General features: G+C 48.6%; 1 protein-coding gene and 1 long non-coding RNA gene across 3 annotated transcripts in view; one reads left to right on the top strand and one right to left on the bottom strand.

Annotated features, from left to right (window-relative positions):
• Positions 1 to 12,258, top strand: part of TNR (tenascin R) — a 70,858-nt gene extending 58,600 nt beyond the window's left edge. The window contains exons 19-21 of the mRNA XM_067532478.1: positions 1,093 to 1,254; positions 10,594 to 10,757; positions 11,124 to 12,258. Of these exons, the coding sequence (XP_067388579.1) occupies positions 1,093 to 1,254; positions 10,594 to 10,757; positions 11,124 to 11,243 (446 nt within the window). The 3' untranslated portion in view covers positions 11,244 to 12,258. The remainder of the gene's footprint in view (positions 1 to 1,092; positions 1,255 to 10,593; positions 10,758 to 11,123) is intronic.
• The window catches only part of LOC137142943 (uncharacterized), a 174,810-nt gene that overhangs the window by 111,256 nt on the left and 41,410 nt on the right, over positions 1 to 22,144 (bottom strand). The window lies entirely within an intron of this gene.

Raw genomic sequence — 22,144 nt, forward strand, 5'->3', positions numbered from 1 at the left:
ATCATTAGACGCTCTGCATCTTTGAATCGTACACTTATCTCTGCAAGCTGAATTTCCATCTCTCTGTGTATCATTAGAGAGGTTGTGTGTCCATCTCTCGCTTTTCTTGGACTTCCCTATTGACTTGCCTTTCTTCACCATGGTGTTTCCTCCTTTGTTCTGTCTGTACTCATATCATTAGTGATGTGTCATGTGGAGGAAATGTGACATGAAAGGAAGTCACAACATACAGCAGTTCTTGATTTGTTAGGTGGCACAGCAGGCTTTTTCACTGGCCTTTTACTTCTAGAGACCTGGTTTCAAATCTCCTTAGGTCACAAAAGGAATGGAACTTAGCCATTTTGTCCAATCCCTAGAAGGTTTTGTCTGCATTACAAATACACTCTTCAATTTAACATGATTGGCAGTTTCTTCTCAGAAGAGGCCCAGGGGTGGCAACTGAGGAATGAATGAGTGAGGCATTGGGACAGCTCTGTGTGAGTGGAGCTTATACAACTAATACCCTCAATGAATGGCTGTAACAGGCATTGATCATCCCTGACCTTAATGAGTGAGAATATTCATCTGAGGAAATGTACAAAAAGGGTATTGATGATTTAGCATTGCTCAAGATCAGAATGCTGTCACACAGGGACAGGACTTGTGCATGTACACACTAGAGATGGGCCCAAGGAGCCAACACCCCCCAAAATTTAAGGAGTTTGTCATCAGAAGGCAGATCTGGATTTTGCAAATAACTCCTCTTACAATGAGCCAAACCCCAAAACTCCAGAGCCAAACACCCCAGAATTAGTGGCGCTTAGAAATCCCAGCACCCAATGGATAAATCTGGGTCCAGATTGGATTTCAGTGACCAGATCCCATCTCTAATAAGCACATGACTGTGTCTTGTTACGTACATAAGTGTAGAGTCCAGATTCAGTCTTTAAGGGCAGAGATATGAACTGAGACAGGGTGGCTTTTCTTCAAAGAATTGGGGATTTCTGGGTTCTCCTCCTCTGCATTTGCTTGCCATGCATTTTCACTGAGCCCTGAATCTCCCAGAGTTGCCTGGCACCAGATCTCACCTGAACCCTCTGCTTCTCTCTGCAGGGCTGGATAACATTCACAAGATCACATCACAGGGACGCTACGAGCTACGAATAGACATGCGAGATGGCCAAGAGGCAACTTACGCTTATTACGACAAGTTCTCCCTCAGTGATGCCAGGAGTCTGTACAAGCTCCGAATAGGAGACTACAATGGCACCTCTGGTACACACTATCACTAACAAGCACCTAAAGTGCAGTAGGAAGCTTTCTGAAAAGCCTGCAGAGCATAAGCTTGAGCAGTGTAAGGAAATCCCAGCACCCAAAGGATTAAGTCCCTTCCTGGCTACTATCACTCTGGCTGATCCAAATAGAGGCCTTTAGTTTTCTATGCTTTCTTGTGGGTTATCAAATAAACCAGGATGATAATCACTGGGAGGCACATGTTTAATCAGCACATGGAATTTTCTGTTAGGGATTAATAGTACAATACAACACCCTTTGCTGTACAGCTAATCAGATCAATAATGAGAGCTAGTGCCTTGTACCACAGCAGCAGCCAGTCATCCTGTTAATGTCATACTTCCATATGGACTGAAAATCTGAAATCATAGTATCATGATATGTGCACCAAATGTTTGCAGTTTTTGCTAGAACATTAGCACTGCCACTCTTCTTGGATGAGACAGAGCTGCTAAGCTTCACCCACCACAGTGTTGTCAGGGTGATGGTCTAACATCGGGATACCTTTGGGGAGAGAACTCGCTTCCATGAATAAGGCTAGATAATAACAAAATTAGTGGCAATTTGTCAGGGACAGATTTAGGCAGCTGGGTCTAATGGTTAGCAAAGTACTTCCAAAAGATCATGTTTGGGTTATCAGGAATCAGGCAGGAGCCAGACAAACCAATCCAGACAGGGTCAGACACTACACAGGTCACCAGGAATCAAGCAGGTCAGCAGCTGAAACACCAGACAAGAAGTCCAAGCAGCAGCCACTTAAGTCCTAGTAGTGCAAACAGGTTTTTGTGCCTCTCTCTGGGTTTTCATAGAATGCCTTGACCAACCCAAGCTTCGGGTGTTCCTCCAAACAGGGCTCAGGGGAGGCCTCCCTGAGGTAGCTTAAGGTGTCATGGTTTTTCCACTTGGTCAATAAGGAGCAAGTTGCTAGGTGTGAGCAGGGAGGTGTTAGATGAGTGGTAACCCTGTGGCCCCCAGGTTCAAGACCAGGGGGGTCAGGACACAGCTATACTAACTTGGATAAAAATATCTAACAACCATAAACACCCATACTCCAGATACAAAGCAATCACTTTCTGCTTTGGGCTAGCAAGAAACCTTCCACCATATGTAAGATGCAGGATTGTCCATTCCTATAAAACATCTAATATGGGGAGAAGAAAGTTAGTGGACTAGATGAACCATTAGTTTGACACAGAATGGAAGTTCTAATAGCCAAGACCCTCAAAGGTATTAAGGCATTTAACTCCCATTGAAATCAATAGGAATTAGGCACTTCTGTACCTATGAGAAACCTGGCTAATGTTCTTATCATATCTTAGAGTCTGACATTCCTCTCCTATTCCCAAAATGGCTGAATTATAACGCTTCAAATGCAACAAACTCCTTTGTGCTCCAAACCCTTATATGTAAAGTTAATAATGACATAAAGGAGAACCCCCTTTTCACCCCTAGAAAGAGGAGTAAAGGTTTCCCAGATGGTACATTTTTGGGGTTTTCCCACGTGTACTCTGTGTGCACGCACGCACGCACATGCGTGTGTGTGTGTGTGTGTGTGTGTGTGTGTGTTCTTTTTTCAGGATTGTGCATAATTAATATTTTCTGGTCTATTTGGTATTCTTTTGGGGCATTACAAAGAGTTCATTTGCTTCTTATTGCCTATCATGTATTTAGGATTATTTTGGAAACATATGAGCATGACAGAAATGAAGCAGAAGATGGGCCCAACCCAAAACCTCAGATCAGAAAGTCTCCCAATTGTAGGAAAATTCTCATCAGAATACAAGTCTGGATCCAAACTCTGCAGCTAACACCTGCTTATAATGAGCCAAACCACATCCTTGGATCTGAACAGCCTCAAACTTTGCATCTCAGGCTTATCTCTAATTACCATATTCATTATCCTTTCTTTTCTGAGCCCATCAGGCCACAATTTGAAGGGACCAATCTTTACATGAAGAACCAGCTGTTAACCTTTAGCTGCTTTGTCCACCATGAAGCAAAATGGAGCTCCCTTGTCTATTACTAGCTATAAGAGACAAGTAGGTTAGGTGTTTGTTCTGGGATAATAGGTTGCAAATGTTCCAAGGGTTTTTGTCCAATGAGAAGAAACAAGGCTGAGTTTCCAGGACTAGTAGGTTGAAGGCAAGGCTGAAGTCGTGGTCTCCCTAGCCACTAGGAGAAAATGATCTCTTTGGCCAGTGGAAGGAAACATAAATCTTTCATCAGAACATGATTGGCCCTTGCCACACACCTACATCTGGATTTCCAGTTCTGGAGTGTCTGGATCCAGGAAAAGACGGTTACTTAGCTGTAACTGGTATTCTTCGAGATGTGTTGCTCATGTCCATTCCAAGTAGGTGTGCGCATGCCGTGTACACAGTCCGCCAGAAAGATTTCCCTCAGAAGTACCTCTGATGCCCCCTGGAGTCGCGCCACTATGGCACTCTATATAGGGGCCTGCTGACCTTCCGCCTCCTCAGTTCCTTTTTGCCGGTTGGCTCTGACAGAGGGATAGGTGGGTGGGTCTTGGAAGGGACATGAGCAACACATCTCAAAGAACACCCGTTAAAGGTAAGTAACCATCTTTTCTTCTTCAAATGCTTGTTCATGTCAATTCCAGCTAAGTGACTCCCAAGTTAGACCAAGGGGGTGGGGTCGGAGCTTATCGAACTACAGATTGGAGCACTACTCTTCCAAACGCTGCGTCATCTTTGGCTTGTTGAGTAATTGCATAATGAGCAGTGAATGTATGCCTGGTGGACCATGTGGCTGCTCTGCAGGTGTCTTGAATCGGGATCTGGGCCAGGTAGGCTGCCGACAACGCCTGGACTCTCATCAAATGGGCCGTCAGTTTAGGAGCTGGTACCTTGACCAAGTCATAGCAGGCCCTGATGCACAAGGTAATCCACGAAGAGATTCTCTGGGAAGAGACTGGAAGACCTTTCATCCTTTCTGCCAGCGCCACAAAAAGCAGGGTGGTTTTTCTGAACAGCTTGGTTCTCTCTATATAAAAAGATAGGGCCTTTCTGACATCCAGAGAGTGCAGTCTTATGTTCCCGACTGTCAGCATGGGGCTTCGGGTAGAAGACTGGTAGAAAAATATCCTGGTTTAAGTAAAACTGGGATACCACCTTCAGCAGGAAAGCTGGATAGGGACAGAGTTGAACCTTGTCCTTAAAAAACACAGCGTACGGTGGCTCCAATGTGAGTGCCTGGAGTTTGGAGACCCTCCTGGCCAAAGTGATGGCTACTAGGAACGCCACTTTCCAGAATAAGTACAACAAGAAGCAAGATGCCAGGAACTCGAATGGGGGTCCCATCAATTGTGAGAGAACAAGACTGAGATCCCAAGGAGGGACTGGTTCATGAGTAGGAGGATACAGCCTATCTAGGCCCTTTAGGAATCGTGATACCATCACATTAGCAAAAATCGAGCGGCCTGGAACCCCAGGGTGGAAAGCAGAAATCGCCGCTAGGTGTACCTTTATTGACGACTGCACTAGACCCTGCTGATTTAGGTGTAACAAGTAATCCAAGATCATGGGAATTGGAGCCGATTGGGTTTGGATGTCCCTCTCAGAGACCCATGCTGAAAACCTTTTCCACTTAGCCTGATAGGTAGCCTTTGTGGAGGGCTTCCTACTACCTAAGATCACCTCCCTCACTGACTCCGAGCAAGTGAGCTCCAAAGGATTTAATCATGGATCTTCCAGGCTGTGAGGTGAAAGGATCTGAGGTTGGGGTGGAGAAGTGTCCCGTGATCCTGCATAATAAAGTCAGGTAAGAGTGGAAGGGTGATTGGGTTGTCCACGGAAAGGTTGAGCGGAAAGGTTGAGCAGCAAGGTGTACCAGTGCTGCCAAGGCCAGGCTGGGGCTATCAGAATCACCGATGCCTTGTCCTGTTTGGTCTTTCGCAGAACTCTGAGAACGAGCGGGGTTCGTGGAAAAGTGTAAAATAGTTGACTGGTCCATGGGATAAGAAAGGCATCCGCTATCAACCCCGGGCTGTGCTTCTGAAAACAGCAAAACTGAAGGCACTTCCTGTTGGACTTTGTGGCAAACAAGTCTACCCAGGGAATTTCCCACTTCTGGAAAATGGTGTTCAACACATCTGGGTGAATGGACCACTCATACATGAGGAAGGACCTGCTGAGGCAGTCTGCCAGCAAGTTCTGGGCCTTTGGCAGGTATGAAGCCTCCAGATGTATCAATCAAGCGATGCAGAAGTCCTAAAGTCTGAGGGCTTCCAGACACGGGGAGAGGAGCAAGCTCCACCCTGTCTATTTATATAAAACATCGCTGTCATGTTGTCTGTAAGGACTGATACCACCTTGCCTTCCAGATGATCTTGGAAAGCCTGTCAGGCCAGACAGACAGACAGCCCTTAACTCTCTGACATTGATATGAAGTAGGAGCTCTGACTGGGACCAAAAACCCTGCATTCTTAACTCCCCCAAGTGGTCTCCCCAACCCATTGCTGAGATGTCTGTTACAAGGCATACCAATGGCGGAGGTTCCAAAAAGGGGACTCCTGCACATACGTTGTTCGGGTCACACCACCAGGTCAGGGATTCCAGCACTGACAGAGGGGGGAAACTATACTGTCCAAGCTGTGACAAGCTGGTCGGCACACTGTCGCTAACCAGCTCCGTAGGGGCTCGAGATGCAGTCTTGCATGCTATACCACATAGGTACATGCTGCCACGTGCCCTAACAGTCTCAGGCAGCTCTGGGCCGTCGTGTGTGGATGACGTCTCAGGTCCTCTATGAGAGTCCACAGCACATGAAAATGGGACTCTCGGAGGGAGGCTCTGGCTAGATCTGCATCCAGCCCCACTCCAATAAGCTCTATGCTCCTGATGGAGATCAAAGTCAATTTTTGAACATTGAGGATAAGTCCCAATCTGTTGAACGTGGTCCTGATGAACCTTATGTCCTCCTCTACATGAGCCCTGGTTTGCCCCTTGATTAACCAGTTGTCGAGGTAGGGAAATACTTGTATTCCTCTCCTCCTCAAGAAAGCCGCTACCACCACCATTCACTTGGTGAATGGGAAGCCGCTGAGAGGGCGAAAGGTAGGACTGTGAACTGGCAGTGCACTTGAGCAACATAAATCAACAGAATTTCCTGTGGCCCGGGAAGATGGCCACGTGGAAATACACATCCTTCAAGTCGAGTGCGGCGTACCAATCGCCCAGATCCAGGGATGGGATGATGGAGGCCAGGGTAACCATACAAAATCTCAATTTCTTCATGTACCTGTTGAGGTTTCGGAGATCAAGGATAGGGCGGAACCCTCCTTTGGCTTTCAGGATTAGGAAATACCAGGAGTAAAACCCCTTCCTCCTGAGATTCCGAGAGACCTCTTCTGCCACCCTGACCTTTAGGAGAACCTGCACCTCCCTGTGAAGGAGTTGCTCATGAGAGGGGTCCCTGAAGAGGGACATGACAAAAAACTGGAGAAAAATCCCAGCTTTACAGTGTGAAGAACCCACTGGTCCAAGGTAATTTAGGACCATGCACTGTGAAAATGAGATAAATGGTGTGAAAACAACGGGGTAGATCCAGGGAACTGAATGGTACGCCGTCCTTGGGTACGTCCTCAAAAGTTCTGCTTGTTGCCAGAAGACTGTTTCGCATGGCCTGAGCTACTACCGGACAAGGGGTTCTGGGGCCTTTTTCTGCTATTTTTTCTGCCCCTACACCGGTTTGAGTCCTGTCTGGACCAGCCCTGATAGTAGCAGGGTATGGGTTGTGGCCTAAAGGGTCTCCTTTGCAGTGCTGGCATGTGGACCCCTAAGGACTTCAGGGTGGCTTGGGAATCCTTCAGACTATGCAGCTTATCAGTCTGAGAGGAGAACAGGGCTGGACCCTCGAATGGGAGGTCCTGTATGGTGGTTTGCACCTCCTGAGGGAGTCCGGAAGCGTGCAGCCAAGAGCTCCTTCTCATCGCCACCCCAGACAACATTGTCTCAGTAGCCACATCAGCGCTATCCAGAGCTGCCTGTAGCAGAGTTTTTGAAACTGCTGTTCCCTCTTCAACATGTCCAGAAAACTTCGCCTTGGAGTCAGAAGGCAATGTGTCTGTAAACTTCTCCATAGAGAGCCACTGAAAGCGTATCTACTCAGTTTACGCTGTTGGTTCGCTATCTGAAGTTGGAGTCCTCCGATGGAATATGCTTTCCTCCTGAAGAGGTCCAACTTCTTAGCGTCCTTCGCCTTAGGGGTGGGACCTTGCTGCTTCTGGCGCTTCTTCTCATTGGCTGCTGCCACCATAAGCAACCCATGAGGTTGGTGCGTATAAAAATGTTCATGCCTCTTTGAAGGGACAAAGTATTTTCTCCTGACTCTTTTGGCTGTTGGGGCCAGAGAGGCGGGCATCTGCCACAGAGTCATGGTGTTGTCTTTTATGGTCTTGATAAGGGGAGCTCCACCCTAGAAGGGCCTTCAGGTGTTAAAATCTCCACCATAGAGTCCCCTCCCACAACAATCTCTTCCTCCTCTAAGTCCATACTCCTTGTGACCATGCAGAGCAGTTCCTGGTGCTCCCTGCTGTCATCCAGAACCAGTGGCATACCGAGGGGAGGGCGGGGGGGGCCAGTCCCTGGGCGCTGGCCTGTGGGGGCATGCTGGGCCGGCCCCTCACGACGCACAGGAGGCAGGGGGCACAGGAAGCTCTGAGGGACACAGAGGCTCCTGCACACCCTGCCCTCCATAAAGGGCTGGCCCAGAGCACACTTACCCACCACTCCAGCCCCGCAGCTCAGCACCGGCTCGGACAGGGAGGCCTCATCCCCCGGCCTGTGGGGGGCCTGGCAGGCCCTTCACGACACATGGAGGAGAGGGGCGCAGGAGTGGAAGCAGCCACCCCTCAGCCTCCTGCACCCCCCTCCCATCATGAAGGGCTGACCCGGTGCCCCTCCCCAGTGCTGGTCTGCGGGGCTGGCACGGGTGGGTAAGTGCAGGAGGGGCGTGCCAGACCGGCCCTTCATGACAGGTGGGGACAGGGGGCGCAGGAGGCTTTGAGGGGTGCCCCCAGCACCATCCCCCTCGTGTGTCATGAAGGGCCGACCCAGCCCCCCTCCCCAGGCTAGGTGGGGGGATAAGGCTGTCCCATCCAAGCCAGCACCAGGCTACTGCTACAGCAGGAGATGCGGGTGCCATGCACCAGGTAAGTGCGGGGGAGAGGGAGCAGCAGAGCCAACCCTGCCTTTGTATCCTCCCCCCCATCCCCCACAGGTACAGACCGCCCCCCTCCAGGGCAGTTGGGGGGTGGCACCGGGACCCCTCCTGCCCTGCACAGGGGGGCGTGAGGCCTGGGCGGGCACGCAAAAATAGACTTGGCCCTTGGGCACCGGAGAGCCTCGGTACGCCATTGTCCGGAACTGGCGCAGGTAGGGCTCCAACTACCGCCTCATCTGGTGATGAGGATGTCCTGACACCTGGGTCCTGGGCTCCCGACAGGTCTTGCGCTGGTTCTTCATCCTTGGTGCCAGGATCATCCATGATGTCAGCACCGGTGTCAGGGTCTGAGTTTTCTGCGGCATCACGCGAGGCACTTGCCTCTGAGTGGGATGGAGGCCATGGAGTGGGATCTCGCTGAGAGGGACCCCTGAACCCGGTGGTACGCCCATGATGTCCAAAACAGCTACTGCAATGGCATCTGCCACTGTGGTACCCCCGGTACCGCAAAGGGCTGAGCGTCCCGACCATGTGGTCTACTACAGTGCTGGCTCCTTCACAAGGCATATGACTGTGCCTCAGAGTCACGAGAGCTGCTTGCTTCTCAGTGACCCTGGAGGGGCGGTGCCGGTGAATGGTGCCAGGGGAATCACGACCTAATTATCATAGCCAGTTTGTCTCTGGACAGCACCGCGGGTCTCTTAGGTGCTGGGTCTCACTCTGGAGGACAGATGGATGGCAGAGCCATCTCTTCAATAAGGTCCCTGGCAGCCTTAAAAGTCTCTGGAGTGACAGGAAGCTGGATCTCCTCCTCTTCCCATGGGGGGAGAGGGCGGGAGAGTACTGGTACTGGATTCAACGAGACCCTTTTCCAGCCTGGAGTCAAGTGCTGAGGTTGAGTGCTGGAGGCTCGGGTGTCCCAGCACAGGTCATGCCCTAGCATCCTCCACAGGCCTGTACCTAGGTGTCGGGAGCACCATCTGTCCCTGCTCCTCTTCTGCGGCATCAGAGAATGGGAACGGTGTCACTTCTCCGCATGTGTTGGCTACGGTGCCAGAGATCGCCAGTGCTGGGATTCCTTCAGTGCCAGAGATGCCTGTGGATGCCAAGGCACTCTCGGTGACATTTCCTTCCTTGCCGCCAGCTCTTTTGTAGCTGCCGGGGCATTCCTTATGGATGTCGATGATCCCACTCTCTGCTCTGTATGTCGAAAGGCGGTCTCCATGAGCAGAAACTTCAAATGTTGGTTGCGCTCCTTCTGGGACCTTCTGGATCCTGGGCTTGAAACCCCTGCAGATTTTACACTTTTCTTTCTGATGAGACTCCCTGAGGCACTTCAGACAGGCTGAGTGCTGGTCGTCCCTGGGCATAGGCTTCAAGCAGGACCCACAGGATTTAAAGCCAGGAATGCCCCGTCCCTGGAGGTAAGGGGAGCTAAATACCCGCTAAGTGGGGTACTTAAACCTATTTACACTATACTAATTAACTAACACTATCTAAAGAACTATTGAAACTATTTACAGGTACTTAAAGAACAAACACAAAGGCAGCACTTGCTAAGCAAGGGCATCCAAGTTCCAGCGAGAAGGAACTGAGGAGTCGGAGGGTCGGCAGGCCCCTATAAGGAGCACCATAGCGCCGTGACTCCAGGGGGCACCACAGCCGACCATGCGAGTACTTCTGGGGGAAAACTTTCCAGTGGACTGTGCATGCAGCGCGTGCACACCTACTTGGAATTGACATGAGGAAGCACTCGAAGAAGAATTTGCTTTAGCCTGTTCTAAAGCTGTGAAATTCAGATCTGGATCTGGCTGCAGGTTTTTACCATCTCCAAAGTCCAGAAGGGTATAGATCCAAGGATCTAGGTTTTGTTCAGGGCCATCTCCAGCTCAGAGTGTCAGCAGACAGATCTAGAATCAATGAGGTCCCACTGCAGAATGTATTAATTCAGAGGGTTAGGAACTCAAACTAGTATTATTCCCATAGCATTCTGCCAGTCTTCCAGTCGGAAAGCTAAGTTTAGCAGAATGAACAGTATTAAAATTTACTCGTTGTAAACTAGCCAGGCCTGACACGGAGTCGTGGTTACACACCACAGGCAGAGTCCTGAGCCGGTCCTCACAATCTCTTTTTCCACAGGGGATTCACTCACTTATCACCAAGGACGTCCGTTCTCCACCAAGGACAGAGACAATGATGTTGCTGTTACAAACTGTGCCATGTCATATAAAGGGGCTTGGTGGTATAAGAACTGCCATCGGACCAACCTGAACGGCAAATACGGAGAGTCCCGGCACAGTCAGGTAAGTGCAGAACCAAGCCGCAGAGAGACAGCACTTCTCAGGTGCCTTTCCCGGATCCCTCACTTTCATTACACTGGACAAATTCCATATGGTTTCAAGAGAGAAACTTTAAAGCAATGTCTCTTGCCTTCTGAGTAGGAGACGCATGAAAACGGATGAGTTAGCAAATTTGTGAGAGAGGCGGGGTTATAACAAGGCAGAGAGAGAAAACTACACATTTCTTGCCCACAGAGTAATTGTAGAAGCTACTTCATTAAACAAACTCTTTTCTTTCTTCCCACTTATCTTCCAAGTTCAAACTTGTTTCCCTTTTTCCCCCCTACATTTTTTTTAAACCCTGTCTCTTTGTCTCCTTCCTGCCCACAGGGAATTAATTGGTATCACTGGAAAGGCCATGAGTTCTCCATACCCTTTGTGGAAATGAAGATGCGACCCTATAACCACCGTAACATCTTGGGGAGGAAACGACGGTCCCTACAGCTGTGAGCCAGCAGGAATTCCGCCCCACCCCACCCACCTGACCTTTTCTGTCATTTGTTTGTATTTTATAACATGAAAAGGGGAAAAAAATACTACTACTCTGAAATAGCAACCTGGTCCAAAGGAGTCCTGGAAGGGGTGACTGAACAGCTGGTAGGCTTTGGAAAGGGAAGGACTTCAATGCTTTGTCATCCTTCCCCGTGAAATGCAGAGTGCCCGCTCCCCCTGCCTCCAACGTGAAAAGAGAGAGAGATGGATTTTTAGTATTTTTTTTAAAGACCTATAAATCCCAGGTGAACCCTGTAGAAAATGTTTCTGTTGAAGGTGCTTCCCTCACCACTATCTCTGCTGTAGCAGGGCCTCCTTCGCACTGCAGGTCCTGTCAGCCAGAGGCACCGATGGAAGCACCAGCTTCCCTTTTCAGTTATTCTCTTGGACCAGGGGCTGCAGTTGAGGTGGCACATAGCACCAGCTGCACCCAGATAAGAGAGGCCACACACAGTGCCCTGACATTTGATCATACTCAGAGGCAACAAGTCCGATGCTCCGTCACAATGGCCAGGGAGACCCAACTCACCCAATTCCTCTGTTAGCCAAGATGATGCAGCTGTCCCTCTCCTTTTGATCAATGACACACAGTGTCCCTTACCCCATGAGCCCAGTACATGCGTGCACGCACACACACGGTAGGGAAAAGTGAATTTCATGCTTGGCACTATGTCCTGGGGAACTGCAAGTCACAGATCTCACAAGGAGTGAGAGATGCTTGTCTGCATTGTATCCATCTCTCTTTTCCTTTACAGCCATCATGGCCTACTTATAAACACACTTCCCCCCATCACCATGCAAGGTCACCCCCTATTTATGGTCAGTGCATGGGTAGTAACAGAATGAACGGTACACAGCATCAGCCTGTAGGTGTGAACTGCTCTGCCAGCAGGTAGCGTTTTCTGGGGTACAGTGGTGGCCCGTTTTCTCCTCTGTGTGTTGACTTCATCATAAACCTTTTGGTTGTGCGTTTTTTGGTTGTTTTTGTTTGGTTTTTTTGTTACTCTTATAAGGCCTAGCTCAGGGGAGAGCAGAAGTCAGAGAAAATAGCTTCTAGGAATCTTTAATGTCATTCTGAAGTAAGTACATTTAGGCTCCCCTTTCACTCTTATTTTTATATATGGTAAAGTTGTGTCTCATAGTTATTGGTTCTAAACCAAAGAGTATTGGAGGAAGAGCAGTGAGCAGAAGAACTGGCAAGTGGCCACAGTTCATGCTGAAGCTTACAGAGTAAATTGCAGCCGTATGCTGTGAAATCTAGTCATCCTGTTCACGTTCCCTGGTGTTATGGAGGAAGGATGGTATGGTGGTTGAGGCAAAAGACCTGCAGGTCAAGGAACATAGATTCTCTTCCCACCAGCCTCCTCTGTGATCTTGGGTGAGTCACAACCTTTCAGTGAGCTGGTTCCACCAGCTCTAAACTGGAGGACTGAAATCTTCCCTCCCTCACAGTGTTGTCGCGAGGCTTAATTCATTAATATTTGTAAAGCCCTTTCAGATCCTTGAATGAAAGGCCCATATAAGTTCCAAACATTATGTTTTCCCTCCGTAAGGGGCACTGCCTTGGTAAAAACCTGATATTTGAAAGCTCTATCCCATCCCTACCTGTTGTTACTAACAACATCTTTAATTATTAAAAGTGATTTTCAAACACTGAATTTACTCCTTAACGTTGATGCTGCTTATGTTTTGCACTTTAATCAGTTTGGCCAATAAGAACAAACCAAGAGGTTTCCCCTGCTGTGTCTCATACACTAGCACAAAGCTATTTGGTTGGGGTTCACCACACTGTAGAGGAAGGGTTACTGGGGATATCACTATTTGAAAGCTGGCATGATTCTCATTTACACTAAGGCTGCTTTGTACTAAATTGCATTTTACACCCACTTGCAAAGAACATGTAAAAGGGCCTGAGTAGAACAAAGCATTCAGGACAGAGTCTCTTTAATAGATTCAAGGAGCATGACTAACTCCCATCTGCTCCCATCCAGCCTGTGTCCAAGGAAGAGATGGGAGGCTGAGCAGGAAATGCAGTCTCCTCCTCTGCACCATGCATTGGGCCATAAAAACTGAACTAACCCTGAGTTCAGGATTAGATACAACCTTCAACCCCCTGACTTTTCCAGCTGTGAGGTCAATGGAAAAGACCCCATGTGTTGCTAGTCAGACCTGGTAGAATGGCGCTGCAGCTGCTCTGTCCTTCAAACACTTAGCTGTCCCTTCCAGTGAAGGGGCACTTGTACAGCCAAGCATTATAAAAGATGCTAAACTTTGCTTTCAGACCTGAACCCAGGGGCGTCCCTCCCTGTAGAACACATGAACAGGTGAGACAGTGGTGATTGGCTAGTGCTAGTTCTACACACGTGTTGGGTGTAGGGTTTGAGCTGAAGCCAGGAGAAAATCTCCTGTTGATTTTAGCGGGCTTTGGAGAAGGCCCTGAGTCAATCACCATGAACTGGATGAGATATAGGTAGATCAAGGAGGAACAAAAAGGCCTCAAAGGAAAAGGGGGGAGGGAAGGAGGAGATTTCAAGAGGATGTGCTGAGACTCTCATAAGAAGTATAAAATCTCTTCTGTCTTTAGCTGTGTGTGTCACTATTGGAATTGCAAAGACCAGCGAGAAGCAGCTAGGGCTGATGGAAGTTTAGGGAAACGCCTAGCAATTATTTGTATGAAAACTGTCCCCACCCACTGGCAGTCCATAAACAAGAGGTGGCCTTATGAAATGTGAAAGCAAGTTAGTGTAACAGTTAGAACGAAATGCAGCAGCTGAGAGAGTCCTGGCTTCAATTCCCATCTGAGGCAGTGGTTCTTTGGGTGACTTCAAGTTGGACAAGTCGGCTTGATTAGACTTTCATTGCCTCCATTGTCCATTCAAGAGGAAGCAAGAAACCTCACTGGAATTGCTGCTGCTCAGCACTACTGATCTAGTAGAGGGAAAGAAAGCCGTGTCTTTGGATTGGTACAAAAAACAAAAGAACCCACTCTACTAAATCACAGTCCTACCCAATCTTATCCCTATCCCTCCACTGAATTTCAGATTGAGCTCGCTTTAAGTCTAGTGTAGCTAGCAGGTATTGCATCTCCAGGAAAGGACAGTTATTCTCTAAATATATTTCCCCACCACACATCCCTCCCTAGCTGCCTCCTAGTTAGGACAGGAGGGCCCAATTGATAAGATTTCATTATCTGACCTGCAGAACACACTTCAGGATGAAGTACAACCAGCAGTCTATCTTCCGACTCTAGTGTATGCCATGAAGAGTCATTACCATAGGACTTGACCATGATGTTACTAGTGCTGTGTCATGGCACAAGGTTTTGGCAATCAACACTGACATGAAAGGGAATGGGCAATAAGGGGTAGGCAAGGCAGCCTGAGCATGGGGTCTCATTTTATCCACACGTGGAACAAGGTAAAGTTTTTCAAGCCTCCTCTTGCTTACTCTGAGTCAACCTTGGTTTTATCCCTCTGGCACTTGGTGGAAATTCCCTTCTTTCCATCCTCCCACTGTCCTTTGTAGCTGAGAGGTAAACTGAAGGTAAACTCTATACAGATGAAGCTGAGAGGATCATGACTTATTGTCTCTTTGTTTATCCAGCTCTAGTTCTGTGGAGATCACAGAGCTCTAGACTGGACCTCTCTGTAGGCCTGGTCCAAACCCCCCTGAAGTCAATGGAAAGACTCATTGATTTCAGTGAGCTCTGACTCAAGCCTTCAATTCACAGTGAGCCAGAGGCCTCAATGAAGTCAATGGGAGCTGTTCCTGTACAGGGTTTGCAACATCAGACCCAGGATTTGATTTAATTCTTGAAATGAATTTGAAGTAATGGTCCAGTCTGAGTGAGGTGCAAAAAGGAAAACTCTCAGCATCAGTGGTGAAAAGGGAATTTGGTGTTTGGCCTGGAAAGAGCTGAGCATGCCTCTGGCTATTGACTCGAATGGGAGCAGAAGTCACTCAGCACTGGCAGGATTTTAAAATTCTTTCCCAAGGTGCTATCAGGAAGAGGGAATGTTCTTTGTATACAACATTCCTCTGGACAGTGGCCCTTTGAACCAGGGTACTATGAGAAGAAAGCTAAACTCTCACTGAACCCTCTCATCATGGAAGGGATGCCCATGCTTACAAAAGAATACCTGGCAGCTGCCAGACAAAGTGCTCAAGTGTGATGATAGCTCTTTAAAAGCATTAAAACAAATCTCAGGCCCTGTTCAGTAATGCTAGGGAGGATATGAAGGAAGAGGGAAGCGGCTTGCTGAGGGGATGCATTTGTTACTCTCCTCCTTTGTTCTGGCTGCTTTATTGACAGCTTAGCAGCTGTAGCTTGTCTCGTAGTGGCTGAACCTCCATAAGGACTGGAGGTGGGCTTGGGTTTGGCTAAGAGTGTTCTGAAGGTCAGATGTTTCCCCAGACCACAAGCCAGCAAAATCAAGCTGGGAATCTTTTGCGAATAGGCTGTCATGGTGCATCCTGCTGCTAACCAAGCCAAAAATGATATTATTCCTATGTACGTCGCATCTAGAGGCCACAACTAAGATAGGGGCCCCGATGGTTCAAGAACTTGCCTCGGGGGTATTTCAGCATTTCTACTTCTGGTCCCATCTGCAAATGCAGAGGGGACTGAATATTAAACATAAGGGCATGTGAAGGGACTTTTTCACATCTCCTACAAAGGTTCTGTCTGAGTTTGGGTCAGCTTTAAGGGAAAGCTCAACTCCATTCCTATTTCATCTCAGCCAGCTCACCCCCGGTTCTATTTTTCATTCTGCAGTGGTTTAAGAAGTGTCTGAAAAAAAACAGTATCTGCTTCAAAGGGAGAGCTGCCTTTTCTGGCTTTGCTAAAAGCACATAAAAGTGAGGAATCTGATGATAAAGGGAGGCCTGATCCTCTCCCGCAGGCAGAAAAATATTCATAAGATGAGCTCTGATAGTTTGTCAAAGTTAATTGCTACACAAGGAGATTTAAGTAACCTTTGCCTTTGTGCTAGTTTATAACAGCAATACCCTGAGGGCCTCAAATCACATTGCAAACATAAATGAACTAACCTGACCCTCCACCCTCAAATGTTAGTTGTCCCCAATTCAGAGTAGAGAGAACCAAGTCCCAGGAGACAAGGGGAAGGTGGGGGATGAGGAGGCAGAAGTGACTTGCTGAAGGTCACACAATGAGCCAGATCCTCACCTAGTGTGAACTGGTACCTCGCCGACTTCCCTGGAGCTATGCAGAGTAACATCAGCTGAGGACAGAGCCAAGAAAGTCTGGCTTGTACTGGCTTTATATCACCAGTTATTTCTGTGATAAACCTGACTTTCACCAATCTGGGAAGTCCATGTCTAAGGAGGTCTCCTCCTCTGAGCATGCCCACAGCACTGTGTGGGGTAAAGCACCATGCTACAGGGCAGCCTGTGGGCATATTGTACAGGTCAGAGGTCAAGATACTCCTCACTGCACATAGCCAAATGAGTCATATCTATCAGTCCTTGGTTCCGGTACACTAACTCAGCTCAGCTGTCATGTCTTCACCACAGCATTACCAGGACTGAAACACTGCTTGCTAAGGTATCCACCAGGTCCAAACAACTGGAAATTAAAATATTAAGGAGTAGAAACTGCAACTAAACTCCCCAAAGAGTGAGACCACTTTCTCCAGTTATCCATGGAGACATGCAAGAAAGGAATGTTCTTGTCATTTCCTTCAGCATCTCTGGTTCATTAATATCACTCTTCTCACCCTGTAATGGCACAATCGGTAGTGACAAATACCAGCCAGAAAACAACAAGGCCAACAAACCAGTACGTAGCTCCTGAGGCTAGAGAAATGCAGCTGGCTCAGGTGAGCAAAGCAGAGTAAGAGCAGCCCCTGTGGGGGAGACAGGAGAAGTGCAACTGATTAAATCCCAGTGAGGCCTCTCCTCCTTCCCCTTCTTGTCTCATCCTTCTTCCTTCCTGTAGGTCAGGTAAAGTCAAGGTTTGGCACAGATCACTAGTTCAGACTTTACCCTCCCTCCCAACAATTTTCTGGAGCACTAAGGTGCATGGGAGGGCAACAGGAGAATGGGGGCAGGGTTTATTAGCCTCACTGCTTGATACATTTTTGTGTGTGTATATATGCTCTGAACATGAAGATATACACATATTAATACAAGCAAACAAGCTCACCAGCATATTTGTAGTGCAATGTCAGTCAGATGAGTAACTGACTCCAGACACTGCCAACAAAGTGCTCATCTATTCAGATTCTCCTCAGTCCTCTAGGGCAGTGTTTCTCAATTATATTTCGCCACGGCACCCTTGCACAGCCATGCCATACCCTCTGCCGACAAGTCCAGGAAATCTTCCCCTTTTCTGCGGCGCGGTGTAGGCTGGTTTCGGCGGCGCGCTCTCTAAGCTGTTTTCGGCGGCGGCGCAATTTCTGTTAATTTCAGTGGCGCGGTTCCACTTTTTCGCAGAACCCTTCAACTCAGCCCGCGGAACCCCAGGGTTCCACAGAACACTATCTGAGAAACACTGCTCTAGGAAATTTGCTCAGAAGCATCAATTGTCTGCCAAATACGGTGAATTCACTGCAAGACAGAGAGGATCATGTTCCATGCACCTTTCCCAGATGAAGGCAGCACCCCTGGAAATTCCCCCAGCAGCTCAGCATGATCTTTGTGTTCCTACAAATAAGGCAGATGCCATAGGTTGGTATGGAAATAACATTTCCCCCTGTTTATTACGGACTTGCCTGACAATGCTTACTTTCCATCCTGTCTAGATAAGGTGCTACTCTGTGGATTCTTTTAACCTTTTAACTCCACAGAATCTGCCACACCCTGCTATAGAATACAGCTGGGGCCAGGATTCTGCAGCCACTACTGTTTCAAAGAAAGGGGAGGGGGCAGGGAAGGTGTGGGGAGCCAGCGTCTTTCAGTGCGAGTCTGCGGGAATACACCCTCCTCAAAACAGAGTTTGGGGAAACAAACTCTGAACCCTCCAGACTTTTGCTGCCGTTGCTTTTTCAGGAGGATGGCAACCAAAAAAACCCTGGCTCCCACCCCCTTTGTATATACATTACTCTGGAATTGTGTTTATTATTTAAAAAGGAAAGAAGGAGGCAGAAGCTCCCTCAGACAAACTAAACTAAATCTACACAACTGATGTGGGCAGAGAAAACATAATAGTCCTCCCAACCCTGTAACGGGAATGTAACTGGGAGAATGGGATCTACGCTTGTTGACCATTGTTAACTAGTATTTTTAGTCCTGACTGCTCTTAGCCTATGTATAGTTCCTTTTTTTAAATGCATTTTCTATACATTAATAAAAGATTCCAAAGGAGCAACTTGTGTGTCTGGTCAGTGACACAGCGAGAACAGCGAGGACTGAGATTGACAACTCATTTCCATTTAGCCCTAATCCAGCCTCCTGATCTCTCCCCCTCTTACCCTATCCTCTGGATCTGGCAGAGAGATTTTCTGTTCTGCCTTCTCTCTCTCTCCTTCCTCCTTGATTCACCTCTCTTTCTGCTGCTTAATCCTTCTGTTTCCCAAGACACTGTTTCTGACGCCCGATCTCTGCGCATGCACACACACAGCACCAATGAACTGGATTGGCTTGTTACCAAATTGATATTAGCCACTCAAACCTGTTTAAGACCATTTATGCAAGGGACCTGCATTGATTCAGCTCAATCGATTGAACTAAACGAGGTTTTTTCAGACGGTGCAACTTCTGTGCAGACCAGCCCTAAATCGCTCCCTCTCTGCCCTAGCTGAATGATGGCTGGATTAAGCAGGAGGCAGGGAGTAGGATCCAACTGGCTACTGTATTTAACAAACCCAAAGCTCCACCAATTGATTGTCTAATAATCTACTACGGATTCCTAAACTCCCTCTAGTGCTCTCTAGAAAGAGCTGCACTCCCTCCTGCTCTACTCAGCTGGCATTAGATGCAGCTTCCCCTTTCTCTCCCTGCTTTTTCTCCTCTCTGTTTTTTTGTCCCCATGCTCTGGCCTCCTCTATCTAACTTACTCTTTCTTTCTTCATCCCCCTTCCTCTCACCACATCATTCTGTGTGTTTGACTCCCTCCCTCCTTGTTTACACAGATGTGTTTTGTTTCAAGGTGTGCCCAAACACCCCTGCAGAGCCCTTCTCTAACTTGGCACAGCTTAGAGCCAGCGGCAGACTTTGTTCCTGCAGACTGCCTGGCATGAATCACCACGTTTAGCCCTCTGAGGCCAACTCCCAAACCAATGGCATCCTCAGCTCATAAAGACCCCCATTCCAGTCTGTACTACCACCTATGCTGTGCCTCCCAGGGTTGGGGGGGGGAACATCAAGGAATCAAAGAGAGCACCCACACACAAAGCTCTATGACAGTACCAACTTGAACAAAGTAACTGAGTCCTGGCTAAAAATCAGACAGCTGTTACCGTTCTCCAGGGCAGTGAAGGAACAGAGCAGCTCCTTTGAACCAACACGCAAAGGGAACCACCAAAGTTGTTTGTTTCAAATCAGCACGACAGGTCAAATCCCACAGCTGCCATGGAGAGATTTCTGCAAGAGGAGGACAGTTCCTGGGATGCTAAACAGGCACAGCTCCTCCCCGCACAGTGAAAACCAGACATGTAGACTTGATATTGCATTGTAAACAGCTAGGAACATCAGGCAGGGCATGGGCGGGTAGGTGGGCGTGTGCACGCACAAAGCCCTCCATGGCAAGGAGTGCACGCACAATTCTTTCCCAAACTGATCATCTTATGATGGGGTGCTCCCCAATGCCGGTGGCTCTCAAGCACGTGGCAATGTGCCGTCTGATGGTGACACAATACACCATACCGAAGAGAACGGGGATGAGAACAAAAACATAGCTGACAGGAGTCTACCAGTCCCCCAGCTGCCGCTCCCATATAGCTCTGTGGTTCCCGCCTCCCCACCCAAGTCCTGGCCTAGCAGCTTCATGGCAGCCTAGCTCCCAAACCATCTTCTGAGCCTGGATCAAGGCTCTTTTCCCACCACCTTACGGTGGAAGGGCTGGCTCCTGGCTGGGCTCATCAGATACATACCTGGTGTTCCCTTCACCCCTTCCTAGCAGCACCATCATTTAGGCTCAACTGGGAAGGAGACTCTACACTGATTCAAAAACAGCAACGAGCAATGAAAGTCTGGGGCCTCCCCTGGAAGCACCTGGTGTACCCCTGAGATTCCTTGCACTTTGGAAGACTTCAAGAGAGCTCAGAAAATACTGTACAAAAAAGTGAAACTGCTCCTAGTGTTTCTATTCGAGTAGTTGCTAGAACTCCATGCCACACCGGGGCACCTTTGTGCTACGTGCTGCACAGACATACCATGAACAATAGCCCTTCCCAAAGAGTTGTATATAACTGTAGCATGACAGAGGTAAGTCACATCTCCAGATGTGCCCCACGGCCACTGAGCTTGGAGGTCCCACAAGAGGAGCTGGTGCTACTGCTCACGACAGCAAAAAGAGAAGAGTGTCTTCCCAGCACTCCTGTGCAGAGGTGCTGGAACAGTTTTCATAGTGGGGGTGATGGAAACCACGTATTTAGAGTTTGTTGTTACTATTTCAAACCAAAGGATGCAGTAGCAGCCCCCAGCACCTTTAGGTCCAGCACCACTGCTCCTGTGTCATCCCCTTATAACCAGCTTCACCATTCAACAAGGGAGCATGTTCTCCTGGCTCCTGACATGAAGGATACTAGGCTCCTGGGCGAGTCTCTCACCTAAAGCCAGCTTTCTCAATAGCCCTCGTCCTATGCTGCCATGCTCTTTGCATAGAGACTGGACAGCCAAGGGAGTCCAGTGCCATAGCATCACGCTTTCCTTGCTGTCTCTCTTCTTCCTTTCCCTGCATCACTCCAGTTTGCTCCCTTTCTTTCTGCCTGCCTCTTCTCCCCTTTGTTTTTCAGTTCCCCTGTGAATAAACCCCATCTATGTCTCTGCTCTTCCTCTCCTCTTTCCATTTTTCTTTCCATCCATCAGGCCCTGTCTCCCCAGCACCACCCCACTATCCCTGTGATAGTGTTCATGGCAAACAAACAGAGGGGTTAGATTAAAACATAAAATACTCTTTTGGGGAAGGTTGCAATGTAACACTATTTTATTTTTTTAAATCCAGGGCCTTAACACATGAGAACTAAAAGTAGAGAGAGATAAAACAGGCTGCTCCCTAAGTCAGAGACAACTCATCCCACCTTGCCTTCGGCTGGCAAGCAGGGGCAGGAACCTCTGAGAATTTAAGTGACAGCTTATCATTTTAAACAGAGTTTTTAATACTCCACAGCCAGGAGGGGGGGAAGGAGCACAGAGGGTCACTCTCTCGTCCCCGGGATTTTTCTCCTCTGAACCATCTGGGTGGGTGTCTCACCATCTGTTCCCCCCTCTCCTCTAGAGCGTCTCACCGAAGATTCCCTGCTGGGAGAGACCTTGTGTCACCAGCCAGAAGGGGGCAGGGAGGGGAGCCCTGGGGGAATTGAACCCCTCCAAGTCAAGGAATGAGTGCTCTCCCTCTGCTTTTAGTTTTTCTCCCCTTGATTTAAACCCTGAAAGTTAAAGCAACCACCTCTGGAGACTCAGGGTCAGTCAGTGAGGTCAGAACTTTCCAGCCTCCTAGCTGGTCCCCGACAGCAGTCATTGCATGTGCGCTCATATGCAACCACATGGCTTACCCTTCCTCCTGTGCGCTTCCCTCCATCACCCATCCAGCTGACAGTCCACCTCCTTCGCCCTCTGTGCCCACTCATGTTCCACTTTGTCACTCCTTTTCTCCCACCACTGCGCTGCCCTTTCACACTCTCCCCGGGCCACTGCCCCCCCCCCCCCCCCCCCATGCTGCTGCACCCTCTTCCCCTCTC

Source organism: Emydura macquarii, unplaced genomic scaffold, assembly GCF_026122565.2.
Source record: "Emydura macquarii macquarii isolate MOO-44397 ecotype Brisbane River unplaced genomic scaffold, CSIRO-AGI_Emac_v2 contig_3287, whole genome shotgun sequence".
Taxonomy (NCBI): domain Eukaryota; kingdom Metazoa; phylum Chordata; order Testudines; family Chelidae; genus Emydura; species Emydura macquarii.